Consider the following 23,332-nt stretch of genomic DNA (forward strand, 5'->3'; position numbering starts at 1 on the left):
CCACACAGGTGCCTGACGGAATCCGTGCACGAGAAGACCGCGACTCCCTGGCGGGAAGGGAAGCGGCTGTGCAGCGCCAGCTGCAGGCGGGCGTTCGCTCTTCTCTCCGGGGGTGCGTTCAGCAGCTGCGCCCGGGGAAGGGGGGGAGATTCGGTCAGGCGCGCCCGCGGCAGCCCCGCTGCGCATCGGCCGGTTGCGCAGCAGCGGAGCGGAGGTAGCTGCACAAGATGGCGGCGGCGGCGGCAACGGCAACGGCGGAGGAAGAAGAGCTGCGGCGGGAGGCGGCTCGCGAGTCGGAGGGGGAGGGCGACGACGACGAAGGCGACTCGGACTCCTCGGCGGACGGCGAGGATGAGGAGAAAGAAAACGAGGCCGAGATCCAGCGGCTGGAGGAGCAGGTGGGGGCGGGGCGGCGTGCGTGAGTGAGGCCCCTGTTGCCCGCGTGGGGGAGGGGACCCCCCCCCCCCAGCGCTGCCGCGGGTGGCTCCCGTCGGGGTAGAGCCGCGGGGGGGGAGGGGCTGGGGCGCCAACACGGCGGCGTGCGCAGGAGGGAGCTGCCACCCCCTGCCGTCCCGCGCTCCCGACCCCCAGCATCGTGGCCGGCTGGCCGGCCCGGGGTGCGGCTCTGGGCGCTGAGGCTGGGGGAGGCTCTCCCCACACCTGCCATGGAGGCTCTTCTCCTGCCCCTTCTGCGCCTGGCTTTCGTGGGAGACCCGTGGCGTGGCTTGGTTGGGACTGGACTGGACTAGACTAGAGGGGTGTGTGTGTGTGTGTGTGCACGTGCACTACGGGGGAAACACCTTCCACTTCCCCCGCACCCCCATCGCCAGCTCCGGCCCACGTGCTTTCTGAGCTGGAGGGAGAGCCCAGGAGGCTCCTTTTCTGCCTCCCCCCTCCCAGTTCCCATTGGACCAATGAATGGAATCCGACTAATGAGGGCTGGGTTCCACCTGGCCGGGCAATGAGGCGCCCCTCACTGCCTCTGAGCATCCAGGTTGAGGGCTGGTCAATATGGTTAAGGAGAAGAACACTTTCTGTGATGTGTCTACATGCATAGTGTCATTCGTCGCCCTTGCTGCATTGCTAGCTGTCTTTAGCTTAAGGATCTTCAGGGCAGGGATTGTTTTCATGTGTGTGTATATAGCAGTGCCCTGGCATGTTGTGGGTACTCCTGGGATACAAGTGATCAATGAAGTGTTGCTACTGCTACATAGCAAATGAATAAATATGTGAGGGAGCCAGTATCATAATCCTTCATTAAATATTGGAGCATAGTTGTTATGTGAAGAAAGAGAGATTTGCGTGAACAAATGGACTAAAGAGAATAAGGGACATGTGATACTATTGATGGGTGAATTTGGGGAAGAAAGTGAGTATGCTGCGTTAAACTTTAGGAGTGGGGAATTCTCCTTTTTAAGTATATCTATTTTGTAGTGTTAATCCAGGATTGTATAGTTGTGCTGTCTATTGCAAAGGATTAAGAAATCCTTCTAGTTTAGTGTAGTCTCAAATTCTTTGCTCACACACCGGAACTGCTTTAAAAAATCAACTATGAATTTCCAAGTTTTATAATCATATGAAATGTATGTAAATTACACATTCTAATCTTTGTGTGTGTTGTTTATTAGTTTGTCTCCAACCAAAGGGCCAATTCTCAATCTCAGTATTTCTACAAAAGTGTGCTATTTGCTCACAGTTTGAGTGGTAATGATGAAAATGTTACACCTGTGTAAAGTAGACTTTCTGTTGAGTAATCCTTCAGTAATTTAATTACTATGGCAAACTCTGGAATAGCTGCTAATTTCAGAGGGTTTTCTTTATGCACTGATTACCGAAATAATTGATGGCTGCAGCAAGGGGCTGCAATTTTTAAGAATTAATATAGTTTGATAATTCTTCTGAGCATGAATTCTATTGCTGAAATGGAGTGCAAGGTGGACCCTAAAGCAACAGTTTTCTACCTGTGGTTTCTGGACCCTGGGAAAAAGGGGTGGGGGGATGGCATAGACTATGTCTAGGGGGTCCACAAAAGGTTATCCTTACCATGGAACAGTGGTTTTCAACCTGTGGTCTGTGAACTATGTCTAAGATTTCCAAAGGGGTCTGTATTTCCATTTGAAATTTTTTAGAGGTCCAGAAATGAAAAAAGGTTATAAACCACTGCCCTAAATTAACAAGTGTAAGGATTTTTTTGAGCTTGACATATTCTCAGAAAAGGGAAAATAGAACCTTCATGAGAAAAGAACTTCAATCTTTTGACAGGTCAGAAACTACTGTATCTTGTAGATGAGAACTTCTTTTGTTGGCTATTTCTAGTTATTGTAGGAGAAATTGAAGCGCTTTGGATTTTTATACCACTTTACTTAGGGCAAATTCTCAATTTTGTACGATGATGTTCTTGAAAAGTGGAGATTAACGCAGTTCAGATACATGCCGTCATTTTTACAATTGAAATGATGACTTCAATACACGCAAGTGTGCAGTGAGGCTTGTAGGCACTCGTCTTATTATGCTTATAATCTGTGGGTCCACACTATTAAACAGTGGTTTCTTGTTCTGAGAACCTAATTCAATCATCTGTGTTGGAATTATTCTATATAAACCTAACATCTTTCATTTTGTGCCCTCAAAGTGTTTTACAAACAATAACAAAACCTTGGACCACCCCGTGAGGTATTGTATTCATCTCACACGAACAGACTGAGACACTGAAGTTCATAGAGTCAATGGCACAGTCCAAAATAGGATTCAGGACTTGTGTGTCCTAATTTCCTGCTGAAACTACTAGATGTACTCTTTGTCTTACATTTCTTTAAATCTTGTTTTGAAAGCTTTCCATCAATGCATTTGACTATAACTGTCACTTGGACCTGATAAAACTGCTTCGCCAGGAAGGAGAGCTGGTAAAGCTTAGAAGAGCCCGCCAGAAGATGAGTGAACTCTTTCCACTTACTGAAGGTACAGGATGATTTCAGCTGACCCTACAGTGTTATCGGTGTGAAACTCTCACCGTTTTTAGAAGCTAAACTGAATACTTTGTAAAATATTTGCGTTGAATTTTAACATGAAGTCTGTAAGACCAAATCAGATATTTTTGAGGGTTACTGTTATGTGGATGCTTCTGGCATTAATGTCCAGTGTTGCGCATACAAACTCCTACCAAAAGGTTAATATTTTGTAATCTTCTGAATATGATGCTGTTGAAAGTTGCAGATAGCGCTGGAGCCTGAAGTGTTTTATTTATCCATGGTACAGACAGCAGCTGGGTAAGCTTCCCTGCACTGTCTTGCTGATGTGCCTCACCCCTGACATGGAAGGACCTCTTCCAGGAGCAAGGGTGATGATCAACCTTTATGGCTATTCAGTTATTGGCATCTGGAAAGTATCCAGAAGGGTACCATTTGTGCTGGTGATCCCTTGTGCTGTGGACCATTGTTCGCTAGGAATAGAACTGACACCAGTCGTACACTTTTCACACAGGCTTGGTGGTAATCTGCCTTTACAAATATAATTTTTGTCTATATATTTCGTGCCATGGTGGTAAAAACTGGCCAAAGCTGTAGTGAAATTAACCATAGTTACCTGTAAAGCTTCAAAATAAAGTTACCAAAAAATCAGATATTCAAACAATTCTATTTAGTGATAGAATTTTAAACCCATATTAAACCCATTTCTTGTCTTTTGGACTCTCTTGAATATTCTTGGTAATGTACCTCTAAAGTTCCTGCTGTCTTACAGAAATTTGGCTGGACTGGTTGAAGGATGAGATAAGAATGGCTTCTGAAAGCTCCGATCGAGAGAAGGTTTATGAGCTGTTTGAGAGAGCTGTGAAAGACTATATCTGTACGTTGCAAATACATCCTACAAAATAAACATTTGTAGCTTTGCATTCAAATCATTGCTTTCTTTTTCCTAGGAAGGTGTCTCCCTCTGGTTAATACTGAAACCGGATCAGAAGTATTACTGTGAAAAATACTCCCCCAAAGTTTTGTTTTGGACTTGGGAGGAAAAGAATACCTGTTTAAAAGCAATAATTTGCAGTCTGTTGGTCACATATAGTTGGAGATTTCAAGTTTGTGCAAATTGGAGAGAAGTTTTTGAATGATTCAGATCTGTTCTATCATTTCATTGATTTCAGCAGATGGTTAACACTACATTTTCTGGCTTTGTATCAAGCTGTTACCTGATGAGTATTTCCCTAAAGCTATTGAATCTTGTATCCCATAATGAGTGCTTCTATTTTTGTGATTCGAAAGTGTTTTTAAAAGGCTTATTTTCAGCACCTTGCATTTTTTCTGTAGACCTTATTTTGTTAGTTCCTGGTGTCTTACTTTACTGTGTTTTATTATTGCCCACTGTCCGTGAAAGCTTTTTCAGAGTGAGTTGCCATTAATACCACAAAGACACTAACCTGCTAAGTTCATCAGCCAGTCCTCACTTTACAGCATTGGACCATGGGGACTCTCATTAAAAGAGAGATGACATATCTGGTACTTGTCTACACCTGTTCACCAGGAGATGGCTGCTGCTAAGTATCTAATTAGTGCCCTGAACAGCTAGGTTCTCTTCACGTATTGTAATGGTGGAGCTAGCTGTGAAATGAATTGGCAGATATTATGGAGGTACTACTAGCGGCTTCATGGCTAATTCTTCAGTTGTGCAGGCAAAGCCACTCTTGAACTTTTAAAAATCATGTACAAAAGGAATCATTCCCTGATCTGTCATAACTGAATTGATCTCCAGGAAAAGTGATGGAACTGCTCACCCAGCATGTCCTATCTCCAATTCCAACAGAACATTACTTTTTATTTTTCTTGACTTTTAACACTTTTTTATGGTAGTTTGATTAGAGTAATAAACATAAACACTCGAAACTAAAGGGAAAGCTAGTATGCTAACTTTCTTATGTGGAAGGGTACGTGGGGACTTCCGGAACTTGGTGGATGAGGTGCCCAATGGGTTTTGTTGCAGGGCTGGGAACATAGTGGAGAGCCGTGGACTCATATGGGAGCTCTGGTGCTGAGCTATGCTCTTTAGCTCTACTTTGCAGCCCTGCTGCCAACTTCTTTGTCCTTTCTTGCTTGTCTGTGCTGTCCCTATCTATGTCCGGCTCATCTCCCTTCATCCCCACTTGCAGGTATTAAATGTATGGTGTTTTCCTAAGCATTACAGAAGAGAGCTGGTTGGAAAATGGGTTTTCCCTCCCATGAACAATTTTTGAGATTTCAAAAGTGTTTTTGTCCTGATTCGGGACAAAAAGCCAATATTTTGAATTTTTTTGATGAACAAAGTTCTGAAAAAAGCTTTGTTTTGGGCCATTTGAAATGTTTTGGCTTGATTTGAGCCATTCTTTATGTATATTTTAATATGACTAGAGTAAATTTAGAAACAAAAAAACCTTTCTGTTCTAAAAATGTCACTGTTTTTTCCAATGTTTTTAGAAACAAGAATTGCACATCTATGCAATTTCACAAAAGAATTGGTTTTGGAGAAACAGAGTTTTTTGACTGAAAACTGTTTTGATAGAATTTTTTTGGCCAGCTCTTACAAAAATCTTGCATGCACCATTTTCAGCCTGATATCTTTCCTTTCTTAACTTACACACCAGTATGAAACTACATATAGAGAAACTTAAGAAAATCACACCAACCCACTAGTCATTGAAAGACATGGACGTAATAGTTAATATGGCTGGCGTTTAAGGGTGCTATTTGTAGTCAGGTGGAAATATGTGAACTATGGGAAGGGTGAGATTGAGAAGGGGAGCTGGTGAGTGGCTTACACTTGGGGTTTTGAGTGCCTTGCTTTTTAGGGTTTGTGATGGAAAGTTATGCACTCTAGCATCCCCCACTTTCTATACCTGGCCCATCGCCAGAGTATCCATGCCCTTAATAGGCAGAGAAATTAGAATAATGGAAATGTGAGTCTGGAAGGGATCTCAAGAAGTCGAGTCCAGCCTCCTGGACCATACCTGACAGGTGTTTGTCCAGCTTGTTTTATAAACCTCCAGTGATGGGGATTCTCCCACCTCCATTGGAAGCCTCTTCCAGAGCTTAACTAACCTTATAGTTAGAAAGATTTTTCCTACTATCCAACCTAAATCTCCCTTGTTGCAGATTAAGACAATTACTACTTGTCCTGCGTTCAGTGGACATGGAGAACAATTGATCAACCATCTCTTTATAACAACCCTTAGCATATTTGAAGATTATTCTCAGGTCCCCCCTTGGTCTGCTTTTCTCAAGATTAAACATACTTAGTTTTTTAACCTTTTCTCATAGGTCAGGTTTTCTAAATCCTTTATCATTTTTGTTGCTCCCCTCTGGACTCTCCAGTTTGTCCACGTTTCCCAAAGCGTGGCACCCAGAATTGGACACAGTGCTCCATCTGAGGCCTCACCGGTGCCAAGTGGGACAGTTACTTCTCGTGCCTTACATATCACCCTCTTGTTAATACACCCCAGAATATTAGCCTTTTTTGCAATTCCATCACATTGTTGACTCATTCAATTAATGATCCACTGTGACCCCCAGATCCTTTTCTGCGGAACGATCACCTCCTCTGTTATTCCCCATTGTGTAATTGTGCATTTGATTTTTCCTTCCTAAATGAAATACTTTGCACTTGTCTTTATTAAATTTAATCTTGTTGATTTCAGACCATTTCTATAATTTGTCAAGGTCGTTCTGAATTCTAATCCTGGCCTCCAAAGTGCTTGCAGCCCCTCCTAGCTTGATGTCATCTGCAGATTTTATAAGCATACTCTCCACTCCGTTATCCAAGTAATTAATGAAACTATTGGAGTGTACTGGATCCAGGACTGACTCCTGCAGGATCTCACTAGCTACACTCTCCCAGTCTGACAGCGAACCATCGATAACTTCTCTTTTGGTCTTTCAACCAGTTGTGCACACTACCTTATAGTAATTTCACTTAGACTACGTTTCCCTAGTTTGCTTATGACGATGTCATGTGGGAGTGTGTCAAAAGCCCTTATTAAAATCAAGATATTGTGTCTATTGCTGTTCCCTTATTCACTAGGACAGTAACCCTGTCACACTGCATTGGTGCAAGAATGCAGCATGAAAGAATATTTTCCTTTTCCTTTGTGGAAGTGTAGAGTGCTAGGAAGGTATATTGTTGGTGTGTATTAGATGCCGTGTATATACTCTGAACACTAGATGGTTTGGGAAGCAGAAGGGAGATTTTTTTTTTCCCAAGGAGAAGACTTGACTTCATTGTTTCTGACGACTTTTATTTAGGTCCTGAAATCTGGCTCGAGTATGCTCAGTATTCGATTGGTGGCATTGGTCAGGAAGGAGGGATTGAGAAAGTTCGCTCAGTTTTTGAAAGAGCTCTGACTGCTGTTGGCTTACATGTGACAAAAGGAGCCGCAATCTGGGAAGCATACCGTGAGTTTGAAAACGCCATCTTGGAAACTGTACAGGTAAAATCTAGACTTTTCTGCTATCTCAGGAGTGAGCATATGGTGGTGTCATGAATAAATACTTTATATTACTATTAATACTTTCCTAAGAAAGTGGTGTCATTTGTGATGTGGGCAGTGAGCCGTCTCAGTCCAGATATTAGTTTCCTTCCTGCTTTTGCATTGGCTTGGCACTCAGAAAAATAGTTTTAAATTAAATTAAATATTTAATTTTTAAACATTTGTTTTTCCTCACGTAATATTTATCAACATAACTCACCCACTATCTTTTGGGGGCTTTCTACCATTCCTCAGAAATCATTCATTCTTTTCTCCTGTGTGAATGAATGTTGGATTCCAGACAGAATTTCCAGAGCATATTTTCTCTCGGATATATGCAAGCATAAAGCCTAAAATAATAGTCCCACAACATGGCCAATAACATTGCCACTCCTGTTTCTTGGGAGTTTACAGACTAAGACATTGAAAGAGCCACTCTCAGAATGCTAATAACTATTTAAGAGGGGCAATTGGAGATCATGGTATTAAGGAATCCTGTCTTTAGTCAGGGTTGTCAGGGTACTTGGAAGTCTTAAAGAGGATACTTTTGTGTGATCTTCAGGGATTTATTAAATCATGTTAGAAACTGTCTTGCAGCCACTGACGTTGCACTTGTGAATTGCGATTATCACATGTTACTTTCTTCATCAAATATTATAGTAGACTTGGAACACCTGTTGTGATTGTAAATGTAATTTACAAATGTACCCCTCAGTTCTTGCTGAGAATTGCTTCTTGCATGCCTTAGACCTCCAGGCTGAGCATCTTTCTTGTGGTCTTGTACAGTTCTGTCAGACGTTTGTTTGCCGTGTCTGCTTTTTAAAGATTATTTAGATCTCAGGTCCATGTTATGTAAAATTGCACTTAGTTTATTGTTTATCAACCCAGGCCCCAAGGGAGTTGAGTAATGCTCAATATGTCTCTGTTTGTAGCCAGCTGCTGGCAGTATTCCTTCCCCTGAACAGCAGCAGACACTCCGTGCACAGCTTGAGAAGCTCCACACGCTGTTTAGGCGCCAGCTGGGGATCCCACTGCTAGGTAAGAGCCTATGCACTTGGGACGGCTATAATTTCTCCTTTAATTTGGGCAGTGACTGTGCCACTGAGTTTTCTTTTTGGTCATGTCACAGAAAATACTGCTGCGAGGGTTGTGTATTCTTGAAATTATCAGTCCATGGATGTGTCATTCTGAGAGCTTCAAAGACTGTGTGCCTTTGCTTTGTCTTGGAAATATTTAATTGATAATTTGATTTCACAACACTTAAGGAAATGGATATAGCCAAAATATCTTTTATTTCTGTACATGCTTTGATATAATGTGTCATATAATTTAAACTAGGAACTTTTAAACAGAAGACAATAAGGCATGGATATGCCACGGTGATAGGCATGGCATAAGAGTAGATCTGGGGGGGAAACGGTTTTCTCATCCCACTAAAACTGTTGAGATTTCAGCCATTTTGCCCATTGCACATTGGAATGAAATGGATGCTGTTTGAGGTGTTTCCGAACGGGGGGCAGGAAGTAGAGAGTCCATACCCCAGAACAGTTCATAACTTGCTGGTTAGGGCACTCACCTGGAATGTGGGAGACCTGGGTTCGGGTTCCTGCTCTGCCTAATTTGGAGCAGATTCAAAAAACTTTTTGTTGAAAAATTCCCGACCAGCTTTATGTAAGAGCCTGCGTTAATGGTTAGGAATACATACTAGCTGCTGCGTTATCTTGGCTTTTGGTGATTCCCTAATGTCCAGTAAGGGTACCAGTTCCATCATACTTTCACTTGGTACCCTCTGTGTCCCCTTCTTTTAAAAGTCTAACCAAACATCAAGTAAACACAGTTCTCTCACTTTTTGTTTTGATTTGCACATGAAAACAATCTGGCTTGTTCTCTCTCTTCCCCAAAGCCTTAGGGTGGTCCTAGTTTTTTTTTTTTTTTTTTTTTTTTTTGTGTTAAAAACCATTGATTTTTAAAGCACTTCGTCTTGAGTTTGAATTAGAGTGCACTATATAGGAACTGTTATCTGAGCCCTTTAACCAAGTGGCTGAGCTGTATTACGTCTGGGTTTACATACAGGACAGCATCAAAACTCATGTTGCTGAGTTTAGATTACTTTGTAAAATAGTTTTTAGTCACTGGGGTTCTTTGTATATATTAATAGATATGGAAGCCACATATGCTGAATATGAGGAATGGTCAGAGGATCCTATACCCGAAGTAGTAATAAAGAACTACAAGAAAGCTCTGCAGCAGATGGAAAAGACTAAACCATATGAAGAGGCATTGGTAACTATTTTAAGCATGTGGTGTTGTGAGACTAAGAATTAAACAACCACAGAAGTAAACTGGTGGCTTTGAAAACTCTTCTGAACAGCAAACAACATAAAGGAAACTTTCTAGTTGTCTGTATTATTGTATACACTGTTCAGAATTTTATAGCAGCTTGAAATAGTAATCTGTACAGTGAAACTGGTATCGAGTCACTCTACAATATTGCTGTGGTACCCATTAAAATTCTTGTTAGGTTTCAAGATCTTTCAGACATGCTGGCTAGTAGTAGGGGTAGAATTGTATATTTTAACCCTCCTAGAGCCTGACCTGTATTCAGAGATCAGTGAAAAATCAAAGGCCATAATCCAGTTCCACTGCTTAGACTTCTCCTAGATCTTCTCATGGTTTTAAGGCTAAACTCTTGTTCTTCAGAATATTGTTCTTGGCCTCTAAAAGGCTGTTTTGATTCAAGGCTGATCTGCTTATCTTCCTAACAAAGTATGACTGTTTCCTTTTTGTACTCCCCTTTGTGCTCTAGCTGGTTGCTGAGACACCGAAGCTAGCGGAATATCAAACCTATATTGACTTTGAAATGAAAGCAGGGGATCCAGCACGCATTCAGTTAATCTATGAGCGTGCCCTGGCTGAGAACTGCCTTGTGCCGGATCTGTGGGCACGTTACAATCAGTATCTGGTAAGGAAAGCAAAAGAATATTATCTTTGCCCTATTTTGTAGTCGTAAGCATCTCCTCAGACTGTCAGTTTCTGCCTCAGTTTCCCACTTTCACGTAAGCTGGCTGGCCACCTAACCAGACAGCTGCATCAATATAGTTTCCACCAATATCAGTTTCCCTTTTCTCAGGGGTGCATTTATTGTTCAAACACACACACACTTTGACATTGATCAAAGCAGGTAAACCGGGTCCCACCTCCTGGTCCCTCCTAATGTGTTTTGTGTGTGGATGGGAAGGGGGTCTGGGACAACACCCAAGTAAGAGACCAGGGTAATTCTGTAATGAAGACATACCCATATTGAGCTGCTTCCTGGTCTTTTATCTAACCTCCTGGGAGGTATTGAGTTAGGCACTTCCCTTAAAGGGGCCATCCCATGCTGTGATACTAAATTATTTTTTCTTTCTTGTGCTCTAAGCCAGTGTTTCTCAACCTTTTAAGTAGCAAGTACCCCCTAACTTCTGAAAATTTTAATAAGTACCCCAGCACTCAATTTTCCACAGGATTTTATATTTACAGACTAATGTGAGTCATATGTTGGAAGAAGGGCTGAGTATATAAGACTGTGATAGGACAGATGTAAGATCTAGTGTGGGTAGGGTTACCACTTTTACATCAGGGGTGCACAACTCAAGTATGTATCTGGGCTAGAGGTGATGTTGGCCAAAGCTAGGAGGCTTTGAGCGGCATGCCAGTGCTGGGGATATAAAGTGCCGCGCCAAATTTTTTGCCATAGATTTGAGAGGAGGAAGGGGAGAGAGAGAGACAGGGAAGGAGGGCAAGAGAGAGAGACAGGAAAAGAGGATAACTGGTGAAATCTGGGGCTGTCATAGTTGTCAATTTCAGATGAAATTCGGTGTCAGTCGATGGGAGTTACAAAAGCTGCACAGAGTAGCTTGTGTAACTCCCGTCGACTTCCTAACTTCCCTTTAGCGCACCGTCTCCACTGTGCTGCGCTGACGGAAAATGCATTCCCGTCGACACAGCGCTATGCCTTTTCAGGAGGTGGTTTAATTGAATTGACTTCTGGATCGATTGAGCGGGTCTTCCCTGTCGATCAGTCGACCCAGATAGAGAGATCTGACGGGGGTGAATTTGCCGCTGTCCGGGAAGACATATCCTCAAACTTTTATGTGAAATCAAAACATGTTTTTTTCTGGTTTTTTTTTTTTTTTTTTGGAAGGCAGCAATTTTTTTGGTTCCATCTGGGATGAAGGCTGCCTAATGAGAGGCGCAGTGGGCTAGTTTTTATCCTTAAATTAATGTTGTGGTTATTTTAGGACCGGCAGTTGAAAGTAAAAGAATTGGTACTCTCAGCACATGACCGAGCTGTTAGGAACTGTCCCTGGACAGTTGGGCTGTGGAATCGGTACCTTTTGGCAATGGAGAGGCACAGAGTTGATCATCAGATTGTTTCTGGTAAGGAAATACTGCTGTCAGCTTCTAAAGTGTCTGGACCGGGATGTTTTCTTGTTGACGAATGGTGATGTGCACATTCAGCAAGGAATCTGAACCCATTCTGAAGTATCCCTAAAACTAGTTTGGATTAATGGAAACACAGTGGAACCATTTTCCCATCAAATCTCTGTCCTGGAACAACTTCATGTTGAAGCACAGGTTTCGTTATAACCATAATTGCACATTACTGAATTGAAACAAATTTGCAATTTTATACAAATTTGCCAAATCAGAATTTACTACATACAGGTTCCACTGCATCATTCAGCTTTTTGAAGTGTACCTTTTGATTCATAAAACCACAGAAAGAGCACCCTTCTCCGCCCCAATCTACTAACTTCAGTTACTGGCAAAGGGAACAAAAGCAAATGTGTTTTTTTTTTCCCGCCCCCTAGAAAACTTTGAAAAGGCTTTGAATGCTGGTTTTATTCAGGCTACGGATTATGTAGAGATCTGGCAAGCATATCTTGATTATCTAAGAAGAAGGGTGGATTTTACACAAGGTAAACATAAACTTATGTGAATAACTCACCTTAGTTTACATTTTCTGCTCTGTGTAGCCCTTAGAAATGATAATATACTTTTCTTAAAGAGGCTCTAATAATTCTGTTTAAGATGTTGTTAATTGTGGAGGAAATAATCATTTGGTATCTATTAAAACACAACTTGTATAGTTCACTAAATCAGTTCCTAGCTGGAGAATAGATTGCTTTGCCCCAAAACTCTCTCTCTCTTTTTGATCTCATGTGGCTCTATTTGTCCTTTAAAACTTCATATGCAATGACTTCTGCTGAAGTGAAAAATGCTTTTTGAAAAAACAAATACGGTTTCTGTTGGTGGAAGTGGATTTCTTCTTTGGACTGGACATTAGTGAAGAAAGTAGACTAAAGGAAATGGAAATCATTATTTTAAGGTGAAAATATATTTCTCTTTGTTTTTCTAAGACTCAAGTAAAGAACTAGAAGAGCTGAGGTCTTCATTTGCACGTGCAGTGGAATATTTAAAACAAGAAGTGGAAGAACGTAAGTCAGAGCTTTGAAATGTTCTCATTCTTTTCCATCCAAAATGGCTTATTTTCTGTTCTGAGTGTGTTATCTTGAGGCTGAGGAATATTCATTTTCTGATAATGTTCTAAGTAATACAATAAATCTAGAATGCAAGTCTTTTACTGTAGTGTTACAAATACTTTGCTCATGAACCACTCCTTTTAAACGTGTCAAACAACTCTGCTTATTTTTATCTGAAGGTTTTAGTGAAAGTGGGGATCCATCCTGCACTATAATGCAGAACTGGGCAAGGATTGAGGTAATATTTTCATCGATCTGTTGTATTTCAATTGTGTTGCTAGTGGAAATTACGTTTTTAGAAATGTATGTTTATAGAGGTGTACATATTCCTTCCTCTGTACCACTTATGCCCTTGTGTCAGTGATCTGAATAGCTGAAGCTATTTCCCTATTCCACCACACCCCCTCCAAACTGATCAACCACTCATGGTATACCTAAAGGCATGAGCTCAAAGACCCTGAGTAGGCATCATTCTGATACAGATTAGAAACAAGACTCCTGGTTTCTGTTCCTTTCTTTGCCACAAACTTGTACAACATTGAATAAGTCACCTCTCTTTTTTTTTTTCTACCTATAAAAGGGGATATGTTGTTGAGTATAATCACAAAGTACTTTGATTTCCTCAAATTAAAGGTGCTAATGAAGTGTAGTGCTGGCTATGAAACTTTCCTATTCAAATAGAGCATCTGTTGTATTGTATAAATATGAAGAAAGATGTTTTTATGTTTCATCATTCTTAAAGGTATACAATTATGAATAATATTTGAAATTAAAGGAATTCAGAAATATTTAAATGAGCTCTTACATAATATATAAACTGAAATATGCCTGGTAACCAGAGGCCAAGATTGCGATAAGAGCTCTAACTGTGGAGAAGTTGGCCTTCAATAGCAAGAATTTATTCTGACATTTCTTGTGTCTCTCAAGTTTTGCAAAGCGTGATAAATGTGCCTTTCTGGTTTCCTTTGTGTGTGCTTTGAAGAAATGATTCGTCCCTATGTTTAATATTTTAATGTTGCCTTTTTAGGCTCGCCTGTGTAACAATATGCAGAAGGCCAGAGAACTCTGGGACAGCATTATGACTAAAGGGAATGCCAAATATGCCAATATGTGGTTAGAGTACTATAACTTGGAACGGTAAGAACTTAACTTACTGGAGCGATGATTTAATTTCTGCCTCAGTTTCTCGATTTTCAAGATGGGTCTAATGTGGTTCACTGGGTCATGTTTGTTCAATGTTTATGTGCTTTTGAGATCTTCTAGGGAAAGATGCTATAGAATCGTTAAATGTTATAGTAATGGGCTATGAATGTTACGTGGGAGTGAAAGCAGATAATATAATTGCTCTCCATTTTTTTGCCATGAGAATTGGATCCTTACTGTCGGACTTCCCCAATACAGAGCCCATGGAGATACCCAGCACTGTAGGAAGGCCTTGCATCGAGCTGTGCAGTGCACAAGTGACTACCCAGAGCATGTCTGTGAGGTGCTGCTAGCTCTTGAGAGAATAGAAGGTAACTTCTGTAGCCCTCTATTGTGTCACTTTGTTGGTTTATCAAGAACATGGTGGAACTCCTATGTAGCAAACGCTGAGCTAGTGAAGTTGTGGTTCTCCTGAAGTAGAGTGTCAGTCTGGAATTGTTCTGGTACACAATGCATTCGCTTTAAAATCTTTTAAACTTTAGAAAGAAACCTCCATTTTGAGTAAAGTACTGTGCAGGAAAAATTCTTTACTGTAGGTCTGAACCAGAGCCCATTGAAGTCAATGGGATTCGTTCAGTTGACTTCAGTGCTCTTTGCATCACACCCTACAAGGGGCTTCCATTGTATTTGATTTTGTTCTAATCCTTTTAAAGACCACTAGGTAGATGGGGACTTTGTTTTCCATTGTGTCTAACAATAGGTAATGTTGAGGGACATAACCAAAAGCATCCTTCTTACTTTTAGTAAATGTGGTTTTTTCAAATTATGAGAAGATTAAAAATCATTTTTGTATCCTATAGGCACTTTAGAAGACTGGGATGCAGCTGTTCAAAAAACAGAAAATAGACTAGCTCGAGTTAATGAACAAAGAGTAAAGGTCAGAATTTCTTTATATGAATGGTCTGAGATCTCAATAGGGAACAGTTATTCCAAGGTCATCTTTACAGGAGTTTTTTGACTTAAGCATCTCCTGTCAAGCTTCTTCATCTTCAAGATGAAAATCAGTTAACTTCTTAGTGTATTGATATGACTAATTTCTTCTGGACCTGAACATTAGTTTATTTTACTCCACACAAGTTTCAACATGACAATTAAAACTAAAGAAATGAGCAGTTAAGATACATCTTTTAAGTGATTATCCCACTTGGGCTGTGTGTATAAAGCTTTGTGGAAGAATGTGTTTCTCATTGCTATAGAAACATGCAGTGTACTTTTAAAAATAAATGCTTTAGAAAAAATCTGCTTCAGTTTGCAGTGATTTACAATGCTCCTAACTGTTTCCAGGCTGCTGAGAAGGAAGCTGCTCTTGCGAAGCAAGAAGAAGAAAAAGCTGAACAACGAAAGCTGTCTCGGGCTGAGAAAAAAGCTTCAAAAAAGGCTAAAAAAATGAAACCTGGAGACAAACGCAAAGTAGATGACGACGATGATGGAGAATGGGGGCAAGAGGAGGAAGGTATAAATTGTAGCTTAACATTTTTCACCATTTAAGACAGCAGAACTTTTATTTGCCTCTCAGCAGTCAGCCAAGGGTCAAGTAAATGTTGTTGTTGGGGTTTGTTCAGGGCAGTGTGTTCCAAAGGGATCTTACTTCATCACCACGTATCAGTCATGAAACGGCCTCTGTTGCATTTTTTTGATTATCAATGATCATAAAATGAAATACTGAATGAACACTTAAATTACCTTAATCAAAATAAGTTCAAAAGAACACTCACTACATGTTTCTTAGCTTATACAATTATTTCATTGCATATAAACACAAATTATCTAAACTCCAATTAACTGACTTCTCCCCATTTTTTCCCTGACTTCTTACGTATGTCCTCCAAGCTATTCAAACAATCTGCATTTTCCTGTATTTATAACAGCATCTCAGAAGACTGAAGCAAAGGTTTTTTGTGGCATGTCCCCCGGAGGGAGGAAAACACACACACATAATCTTAACTCACAGTGGTTTCAGAAGACTGCTCATTTTTTAAAAGAATGTTATACCCATTTGTTTGTGGGGAGGGAAAAACACATGCACGTACATAGAATTACAGTGTGTATGTTGCAATTGTAAATTGAAAAAATTGCCTGCTAATCTTCTGTCCCTTTAAAGCAGCGGTTCACAACCTATTTGCCATTATGGGTTGTATAAGCAGCTCTCTGTGCGGTGTGGGCCGCATCCCTCCCCCCGAAAGGATGACTGCTCTTCACCTGTTTTAGGACCTTATGTTGGACTTGCAGTTTCAGGTGCTGAGCACTTCCCCTGGATCATGTTGCTAGAGGAAGGCAGTCTTCCACTTAATATAAAATAAAATAAATAAAAGTAAATAAGTAAATAAAAACCCGCTGTTCGCTAGAAAGTTTAAATCATTTAACGCTTTGGTTTCACTAAACAGCAGAGCAGCCCAGCAAGAGACACAGGGGAGATGGTGACAGTATGCTTGCTGAGGAAGAGGTGGAAGATATGGAGGTAGAAACTGGCCTGTTTGGGAAAAGTACACCTGCAAGACCAGATACTTCCTCTAAACAAAAGGAAAAGGCAGCTGCAAGCCGAAAAGAAGCTCCCAAAATTCTTCATGACAGTAATAAAGATAATGTCACAGTTTTTGTCAGCAACCTTTCTTATAGCATGACAGATCCTGAAGTGAAACTGAAAGAGCTCTTTGAAAGTTGTGGAGAAGTGATGGAAATCCGCCCCATATTTTCTAACAGGGGGACTTTCCGGGGCTACTGCTATGTAGAATTTATGGATGAAAAATCAGCTCTACAGGCCCTTGGATTGGATCGTAGGATTGTGGAGGGGAGGCCAATGTTTGTTTCTCCCTGTGTTGACAAGACCAAGAATCCAGATTTTAAGGTACAAAACTTTAAAATCACTCAATAAATAACCTTATTGATGAGATTGCGTAGGAAGGCTAGCAGCGTGCCTAGTCTCTTCTAGAATTCTTCCAGGTGATGGACCCTGCACTAACCTCTTCATACTGGCAGTCCAGAGTTTACGTTTAAAAATATCTGCACACTAGATATGCTTAGTGCATGTTGGTGACACCGTTTGACACCTTTGTTTGATACCTCAACATTTTCGGTACTCTCCTGTTACAACAGAAAAAGTGCCTCCCCCCCCCCAGTTTAGCCATAAGTAAAGGAGGGTAAGTGTGATGCCTTGGGGCTTGAGAACCCATGACGTGATCTCTTTGGATGGTGATAGGTAAAGTGAAATGCACTTGACCGGTTGACCCTCCAAAGCAGTTGAAGCCCTTGACAATTCTTGTATCTTCTCAGGTAGCTGAACCATGTGCTAGACCTGACTTTAGCAGTGATCAGTGTATCTCTGACTCTCCACAGTTAAATAAATCCTTAGTCATTTGTGTACTCACTCGGTGCGGTAACAATGCTTCTCAAAAACCTCCTAGCTGTATTTTTTTTCAAATAATCTGTAAGATGCCTTTCAAGAGGCTGCGACTACTGCGAGGTACATAATTAGTAATACAGGGAAAGATTCGTGCCAAATGTGGCAGAAGTAACTGTTTGCAGGTATTGTATATAGTGAACTTTATCCACATTGGATCCCAAAGCGCAGTGTTTGTGAAGCACATCAGCACTGCAGTTGGCAGTATGTATATGCAGAAGTATATGCAGTATCCTTGAAGTCTGGCTAATGTTTTTATGTTAGATGCAAAGAATTTGTGTGCATTTGCAACTAGGGAGGTGGTGGAATCTCCATCCTTAAGGGTTTTAAGGCCCAGCATGACAAAGCCCTGATTGATTTAGTTGGGGTTGGTTCTGCTTTGAGCAGGGGTTTGGACTAGATGACCTCCTGATGTCCCTTCCAGCCATAATCTTCTATAATTCTATGAACTTGCAGCACTGGCTAGATATTATATTATTTTAACACTCAAAATACAGCTGACAGGCACAGTTTGGGATGCTCTTCCTGAACTTGAAGCAGAGCTTGTAGAGATTCATTGGGGTAAAACCTTCACTTGCTTAGAGTTCAAATTGTGAATTCGTAGAAGTGCATACCTATTAGTTGTATTGCTATAGAGCCCAAGAGCTCCAATGAGGACAGAGGCCCTATTGTGCTAGGTGCTGTTGTAATCACGTAAGACACAGCCCAGTCTCATATTGATATTTAATGGTTTGTGTAAGTTACGACATGAGTTGAACATAGGTTCTCTGAATGTCTGCAACTGGACAGGAATTAGTGTCCCTTTTTTACCCCAGGTATTCCGGTACAGCACTGCGCTGGAGAAGCATAAACTCTTTATTTCTGGTTTGCCATTCTCCTGCACTAAAGAAGAGCTGGAGGAGTTGTGTAAAGCACACGGAAATGTGAAAGACATTAGACTGGTCACTAATCGAGCTGGAAAACCTAAGGTAAGCGGCCATCGTTCATGTTAATCTAATGTTAATGTGCATCTACATTTTAAACGAAACTTCAAAGGGAAACTACTGGATAATTTGAGTCCGAAAGATCGATTTTGTGTTTACAATCAAACAAGGGAATTTGAATGCTTTCACAAGTTATTCTTAATCCAAAACCAGATTTGTTTGGATTTATACCTCCTTATGTGGTATCTATAACCCAAACGTTTCAGCATGAGCACCAGAAAGTGAAACTGAGTCTCTTGTTGCCCAAGTTAAGTGAAATGCAAAAAGTACTGGTGTAAATGGGGGAAAATGATATTTTATAGTGCTTTCAATTTTAGTTATAGGAACTGGTTTTAGTAATGTCTGTAAAGAATATGTTTTAAATTGACCGCATCTGACAGTATCTTTCTAACATAAAGATATGGAAATGCAGCTGTGATCATAACTAGTTTTAAAACTATTCCTGTTTTTAATTCTTTGACCCTAATGATCTCAATACCTCTTCCAGCAGTGGACGTGGCAGTAAGGAATTATCCACCTTGTCTCGTGACAGATTTTGTTACATTTGCACCCTGTATGAAATTATGGATGTTCATTAAATGAGAGATTTAAAATCAGCTGCTCTTCCCTCAAAATGCTGCCCTCCCACATTTTATAAAATAGACATGATTAAGTGTGTTAGGCACTCGAACAACTGTCGTCCTGCTAATCATGTGTATGTTGCTTTAAAGTGGATTTTCAAGCTCTTAGTAATCTTTCAAAAATGGGGGAACTCTCACCCCACATGGACTATCAGCAGTGTGGTTAGCAGCTGTTATACAGTCAAAGCTGCACAGCTGCCTATGGGGAAAGCTTTGTTGCTATTAATGACTTAAAAGTATCCCCATGTGGTTTGTGGGACAAATTTCTCCAACCCTTCAGAGACCATTTCTACCATTCAGTGTTGATGATGTTGCCTAAAACAGATTTGCTGCTCTTGAAACTAAAGTAACTGCTTATGTCATAGGGTAATGGACCTGATTTCCTAAGTGGAAGTTTTAACCCAGTAAAAAGAATTGCAGCAGATTTCATATGGATCTTGCCCTTGTAGCTGTTAGATAAAATTGCATAGACTCAATAACTTTCACTGTGCTAATCTGTACATCTGATGATTCTTTCAAACCCTGTGGTCTCTGCTGCAGTGAGGTCTCGCTACTAGGAGAGCATTCTGTGACTGCAGCACCCTTGAGTGACTACTTACTAATATACAAAATACATTTTCAATTAAAAGAGGTCTCGTTAGTGTGAGTTAGCAAGACTCTGCTCTCTAAACAGTCTTTGAATTCTTCAGCGCACCTGCAGTTCCATCATGAATAGTGGGACTTCATCTCAGCCCTATGTCATGTCTATAATCTACCATGGTCACTTCAGTCATCTTAGTTGACTAAGTTCTGTGCAAAAGCTAAGAGGCAGAAAATATACACTGATAGTTAACTAGATTGTGTCTGGGCTTTCCTTGTTTAGGGCCTGGCCTATGTAGAGTATGAAAATGAAGCACAGGCCTCCCAGGCTGTATTGAAAATGGATGGCCTGATGATTAAGGAAAATGTCATCAAGGTGGCAATCAGTAATCCACCTCTCCGAAAATTCCCAGACAAACCGGAGGCAGGGAGAACCTCGCAGTCTATGGTACCACGACAGATTTATGGAGCGTAAGTATTCATGCGATGTTTTGCTTGGTGATGCTTAGAAAACATCCGGTCTGGAACAGAGGGATACTTAGGAACCTCATCAAGCACATGTAAAGATAATGTTTGAAAGGTGTTGTATAAGTGCCTTATTGTTATCATTTAGGGAATGGCTGACTCACAGGGTTGGTAATGGGATGGAGACACTTGCATGTCTAGATTGCTAGTTCAAATCCAGCCCTTGCGGTAGTGACTGAAAGGTACCATGGTAATAATCTCTGATGTGAACATCTGAGCACAGAACTGACCTGAATTACCTGCTATTGGCAGTCTTGGCAAATTGGCCAGGGTTTGAAATGGGTAGGAAAATTGAGGCTGTGTCTTCACTGACAATGGAAAATTCGCCTCCGTCAGATCGACTTATCTGGATCGACTGAGCGATCAGTGAAGACGCGCTCAGTTGATCCAGAAATCGACGTATTAAGACCACCTTCTCAAATGGCATAGCGCTGCATCGACGGGAACACGGTTCTTGACGGCGCAGTGCAGTGAAGACCGCGCGTAGAACAGAAGCACAGAAGTTGATGGGAGTTACGCTATTTTTTTGCGTAGTTTGCATAACTCCGGTCGACTGCCGCTGAATCTCCGAGGTAAGCGTAGACAAGCCCTGAGTTCTCCTTTCATCTCTAAAAGGTGCTCTCACAGATAAGGATTTAAGGCACGCTAGTAAAGGAATGTTGTGCTGCTGCTATGTATGTGTTCAGTGGATAAATAGGAGAATTCAGTCTCCTGGGCTGTCAGGCTGCTTTTGCCAGCACTAAAATTCACTGTAGGGCAACAATATTAAAGCAGTGTAAATACTGCATTGCTTGTTAGTAAAATAACTGAGAAGTGGCCAGAAGTTAAATGGATGTTCCTTGTGGCGAACAAACCCACGTTTGTTTCCTCTTATGATTCAAACTAATGCACCAAAAGCACCCTCTCAAAAGCTCTCTGATATTCTCAAACACGTCTTTTGTTTTTTAGACGAGGGAAGGGCAGAACTCAGCTCTCAATGGTGCCTCGTGCATTACAGCGCCAGAGCAATCTTGTGACAAAGGCTGAGAATGGGATGGTCCAGAATTCACCAGCAACTTCATCTGCATCCACTGAGGAGCCTAAAAAGATGTCCAATGCAGATTTTGCCAGGATGCTACTGGAGAAGTGAAGAAGAGTAAAATGAGAAATGCCTTTTTGGAAGCCATGTTGTGTCCTTACTTACGCTAGCAAGAGAAACAGCCAATCACACTCGTGTAAATACTACTCTGGACTATTGTATTCACCAAGATCCAGAATGGGGCTGTACAAATCCAGTCGTTTATTTTTTGAGAGCAAAGAGGTATGTTTCTTGTTCCGGTAAAATGGCTTTAAATGATCCCTCATATTGAGGGCAATGGGGGGAAATCCCCACTTTACAGAGTGGGTACACTATGAAGTTTTATGGAGTCTTTTTTTTTTTTTTTTTTTTTTTATAAAGAATGAGAGTTGAGTGAAAACTTAATCCTGTGATTGTAGAGCCCCACTGGTCTCCGTGGTTTGGTTGGCAATGGTAGGCAGCCTCTGTGGCAACATACAACACATTTTACACACACACTGACTTATTTCAGAAGTCATGGGCCCATACACCACCTTCCAATTACAAAATTAATATGACAGATGCTAGTTACTTCACCACAATGGCCTATTTTAGTATTAAGGGAGGGGAGGGAATTCTATAAAAACGTATTCAATTGATGTTCTGCTCAAGTTGGTCAGTTTTTATATTGTGTATTTGTAAATGACATTCAAACTATTATTTTTAAGCTTCATAAACAATATTAGAGCTGGTACTTTGTTTCATGTAAACGTTGGACACGCTGCTGCGGACCATTTTACATCGTTTGCTAAATGACTATTCCATGTCTTGACAGTTGGTTTCTGTATGATTTCAGCTTCTTGAACCTTGTTTTGTACACAATGTGAAGTGCAAGTTATGCTTTATTAAACTAAAGTTCTCAAAGGTTTTTTAAAATACTCTCGCTTTTGTTTAGATATATGGTGTCTGATTTGTACTAACCGTAAGGATAGTGATTCTTAGCTGTTCCCACAGGAATCCTCCAGCATGCCAGTTATGTATTTAATTAGATCATATTTCATCTAATGTAAATATCCTAAACCACTTCGGTGATCAATGTGGTGAAATGCTTTACTGAAACTGGGTTACAGAAACTTAATACATTACACTGCGTGTAAGGGAAAACGACTAATACTATTATCCAGCTGAAACTAGAGGCAATTTCAGATGCTAGAATATACATGAGTCTGGGGAGAAGGTGCTGAGGTCAGTTCTGCAACACCCAGGCACTGTGTATTTTCAGCACTTTTCTAGTTGTGCCGTTTTTTAATTTAAAGTTGAAACAAATTATGCACCACAGTAGCCTTACAACAGAATTGCCAAATCCTAACTTGTGGGTGACACAGTTGGAAATGGGGGGAGGAGGGGAGAGGGAGGAACAAGGTCCACCCATGTTTGCCCCATAGTCCCATGAGTTCTGTTCAGTGTGCTCTAGAACAGTGTTTCTAAAGGACTGCTGCTGGTCCCTGAAATCTCCCTGACATGGTTTAGGAAGGCAGCAAATGGTCCCTGGTATCAAAAAGGTTGAGAAACACTGCTCTAGACGCATACATCCATGTACCCCTGCTTGTAACATTAAGTAATATTTAATCATGAGACCTTAATCTAAAAGCAAATTAAAAATGTTGGTTGGAGTGCAGTAGATTATAGCCACACGTAGTTACATTTAATACAAAAAAAAAAAAAAGCCAGGGACTGGGCAGGAAGTCTTGCTGTAACTAAGCACAGTAGTCCACATCTGCCTGAGTGTGAAAGACGTTAACAATAACTGGTAATTACGTCTAGAACACAGATTCTGGGGAACCAGGGTCTACTATGTAAAATTAAAATTGTGTATTAAAAAACCTGCGCTAAGCAATATCCCAAAACAAAGTTTTACATAAAATATTTTATTAATCTGTTACTAAAATAACTTCACAAATAGCTAAAGTGCAGAATC

At 40.9% G+C, this 23,332-nt stretch overlaps 1 protein-coding gene across 2 annotated transcripts; it reads left to right on the forward strand.

The window, feature by feature from the left end:
* The first annotated feature begins 19 nt into the window (after positions 1-19).
* On the forward strand, positions 20-22,292 carry SART3 (spliceosome associated factor 3, U4/U6 recycling protein). 2 transcript variants are annotated; one of them, XM_067539489.1, is made up of 19 exons: positions 20-398; positions 2,832-2,958; positions 3,739-3,843; positions 7,263-7,447; positions 8,419-8,524; positions 9,645-9,769; positions 10,293-10,448; positions 11,767-11,905; positions 12,340-12,447; positions 12,889-12,966; positions 13,191-13,249; positions 14,039-14,148; positions 14,413-14,525; positions 15,015-15,091; positions 15,499-15,667; positions 16,599-17,059; positions 18,427-18,579; positions 20,077-20,264; positions 21,267-22,292. In XM_067539489.1, exons 1-19 carry the CDS (start codon positions 228-230, stop codon positions 21,445-21,447), a joined length of 2,811 nt encoding a protein of 936 aa, XP_067395590.1. In that variant the 5' UTR covers positions 20-227; the 3' UTR covers positions 21,448-22,292. The 2 variants fall into 2 exon arrangements, with proteins under 2 accessions (XP_067395590.1, XP_067395591.1); XM_067539490.1 differs by lacking the exon at positions 20-398 and having other exon boundaries at positions 2,840-2,958; positions 3,722-3,843.
* Positions 22,293-23,332: the final 1,040 nt, after the last annotated feature.

This window comes from Emydura macquarii, unplaced genomic scaffold (assembly GCF_026122565.2).
Source record: "Emydura macquarii macquarii isolate MOO-44397 ecotype Brisbane River unplaced genomic scaffold, CSIRO-AGI_Emac_v2 contig_554, whole genome shotgun sequence".
Classification (NCBI taxonomy): Eukaryota; Metazoa; Chordata; order Testudines; family Chelidae; genus Emydura; species Emydura macquarii.

Coding starts and splice junctions, on each gene's coding strand:
- SART3 (XM_067539489.1), top strand. CDS start 228: ATGGCGGCGGCGGCGGCAACGGCAACGGCGGAGGAAGAAGAGCTGCGG. Junction 399..2,831: donor TCCAGCGGCTGGAGGAGCAG/GTGGGGGCGGGG, acceptor TTGTTTTGAAAG/CTTTCCATCAATGCATTTGA. Junction 3,844..7,262: donor AGCTGTGAAAGACTATATCT/GTACGTTGCAAA, acceptor ACTTTTATTTAG/GTCCTGAAATCTGGCTCGAG.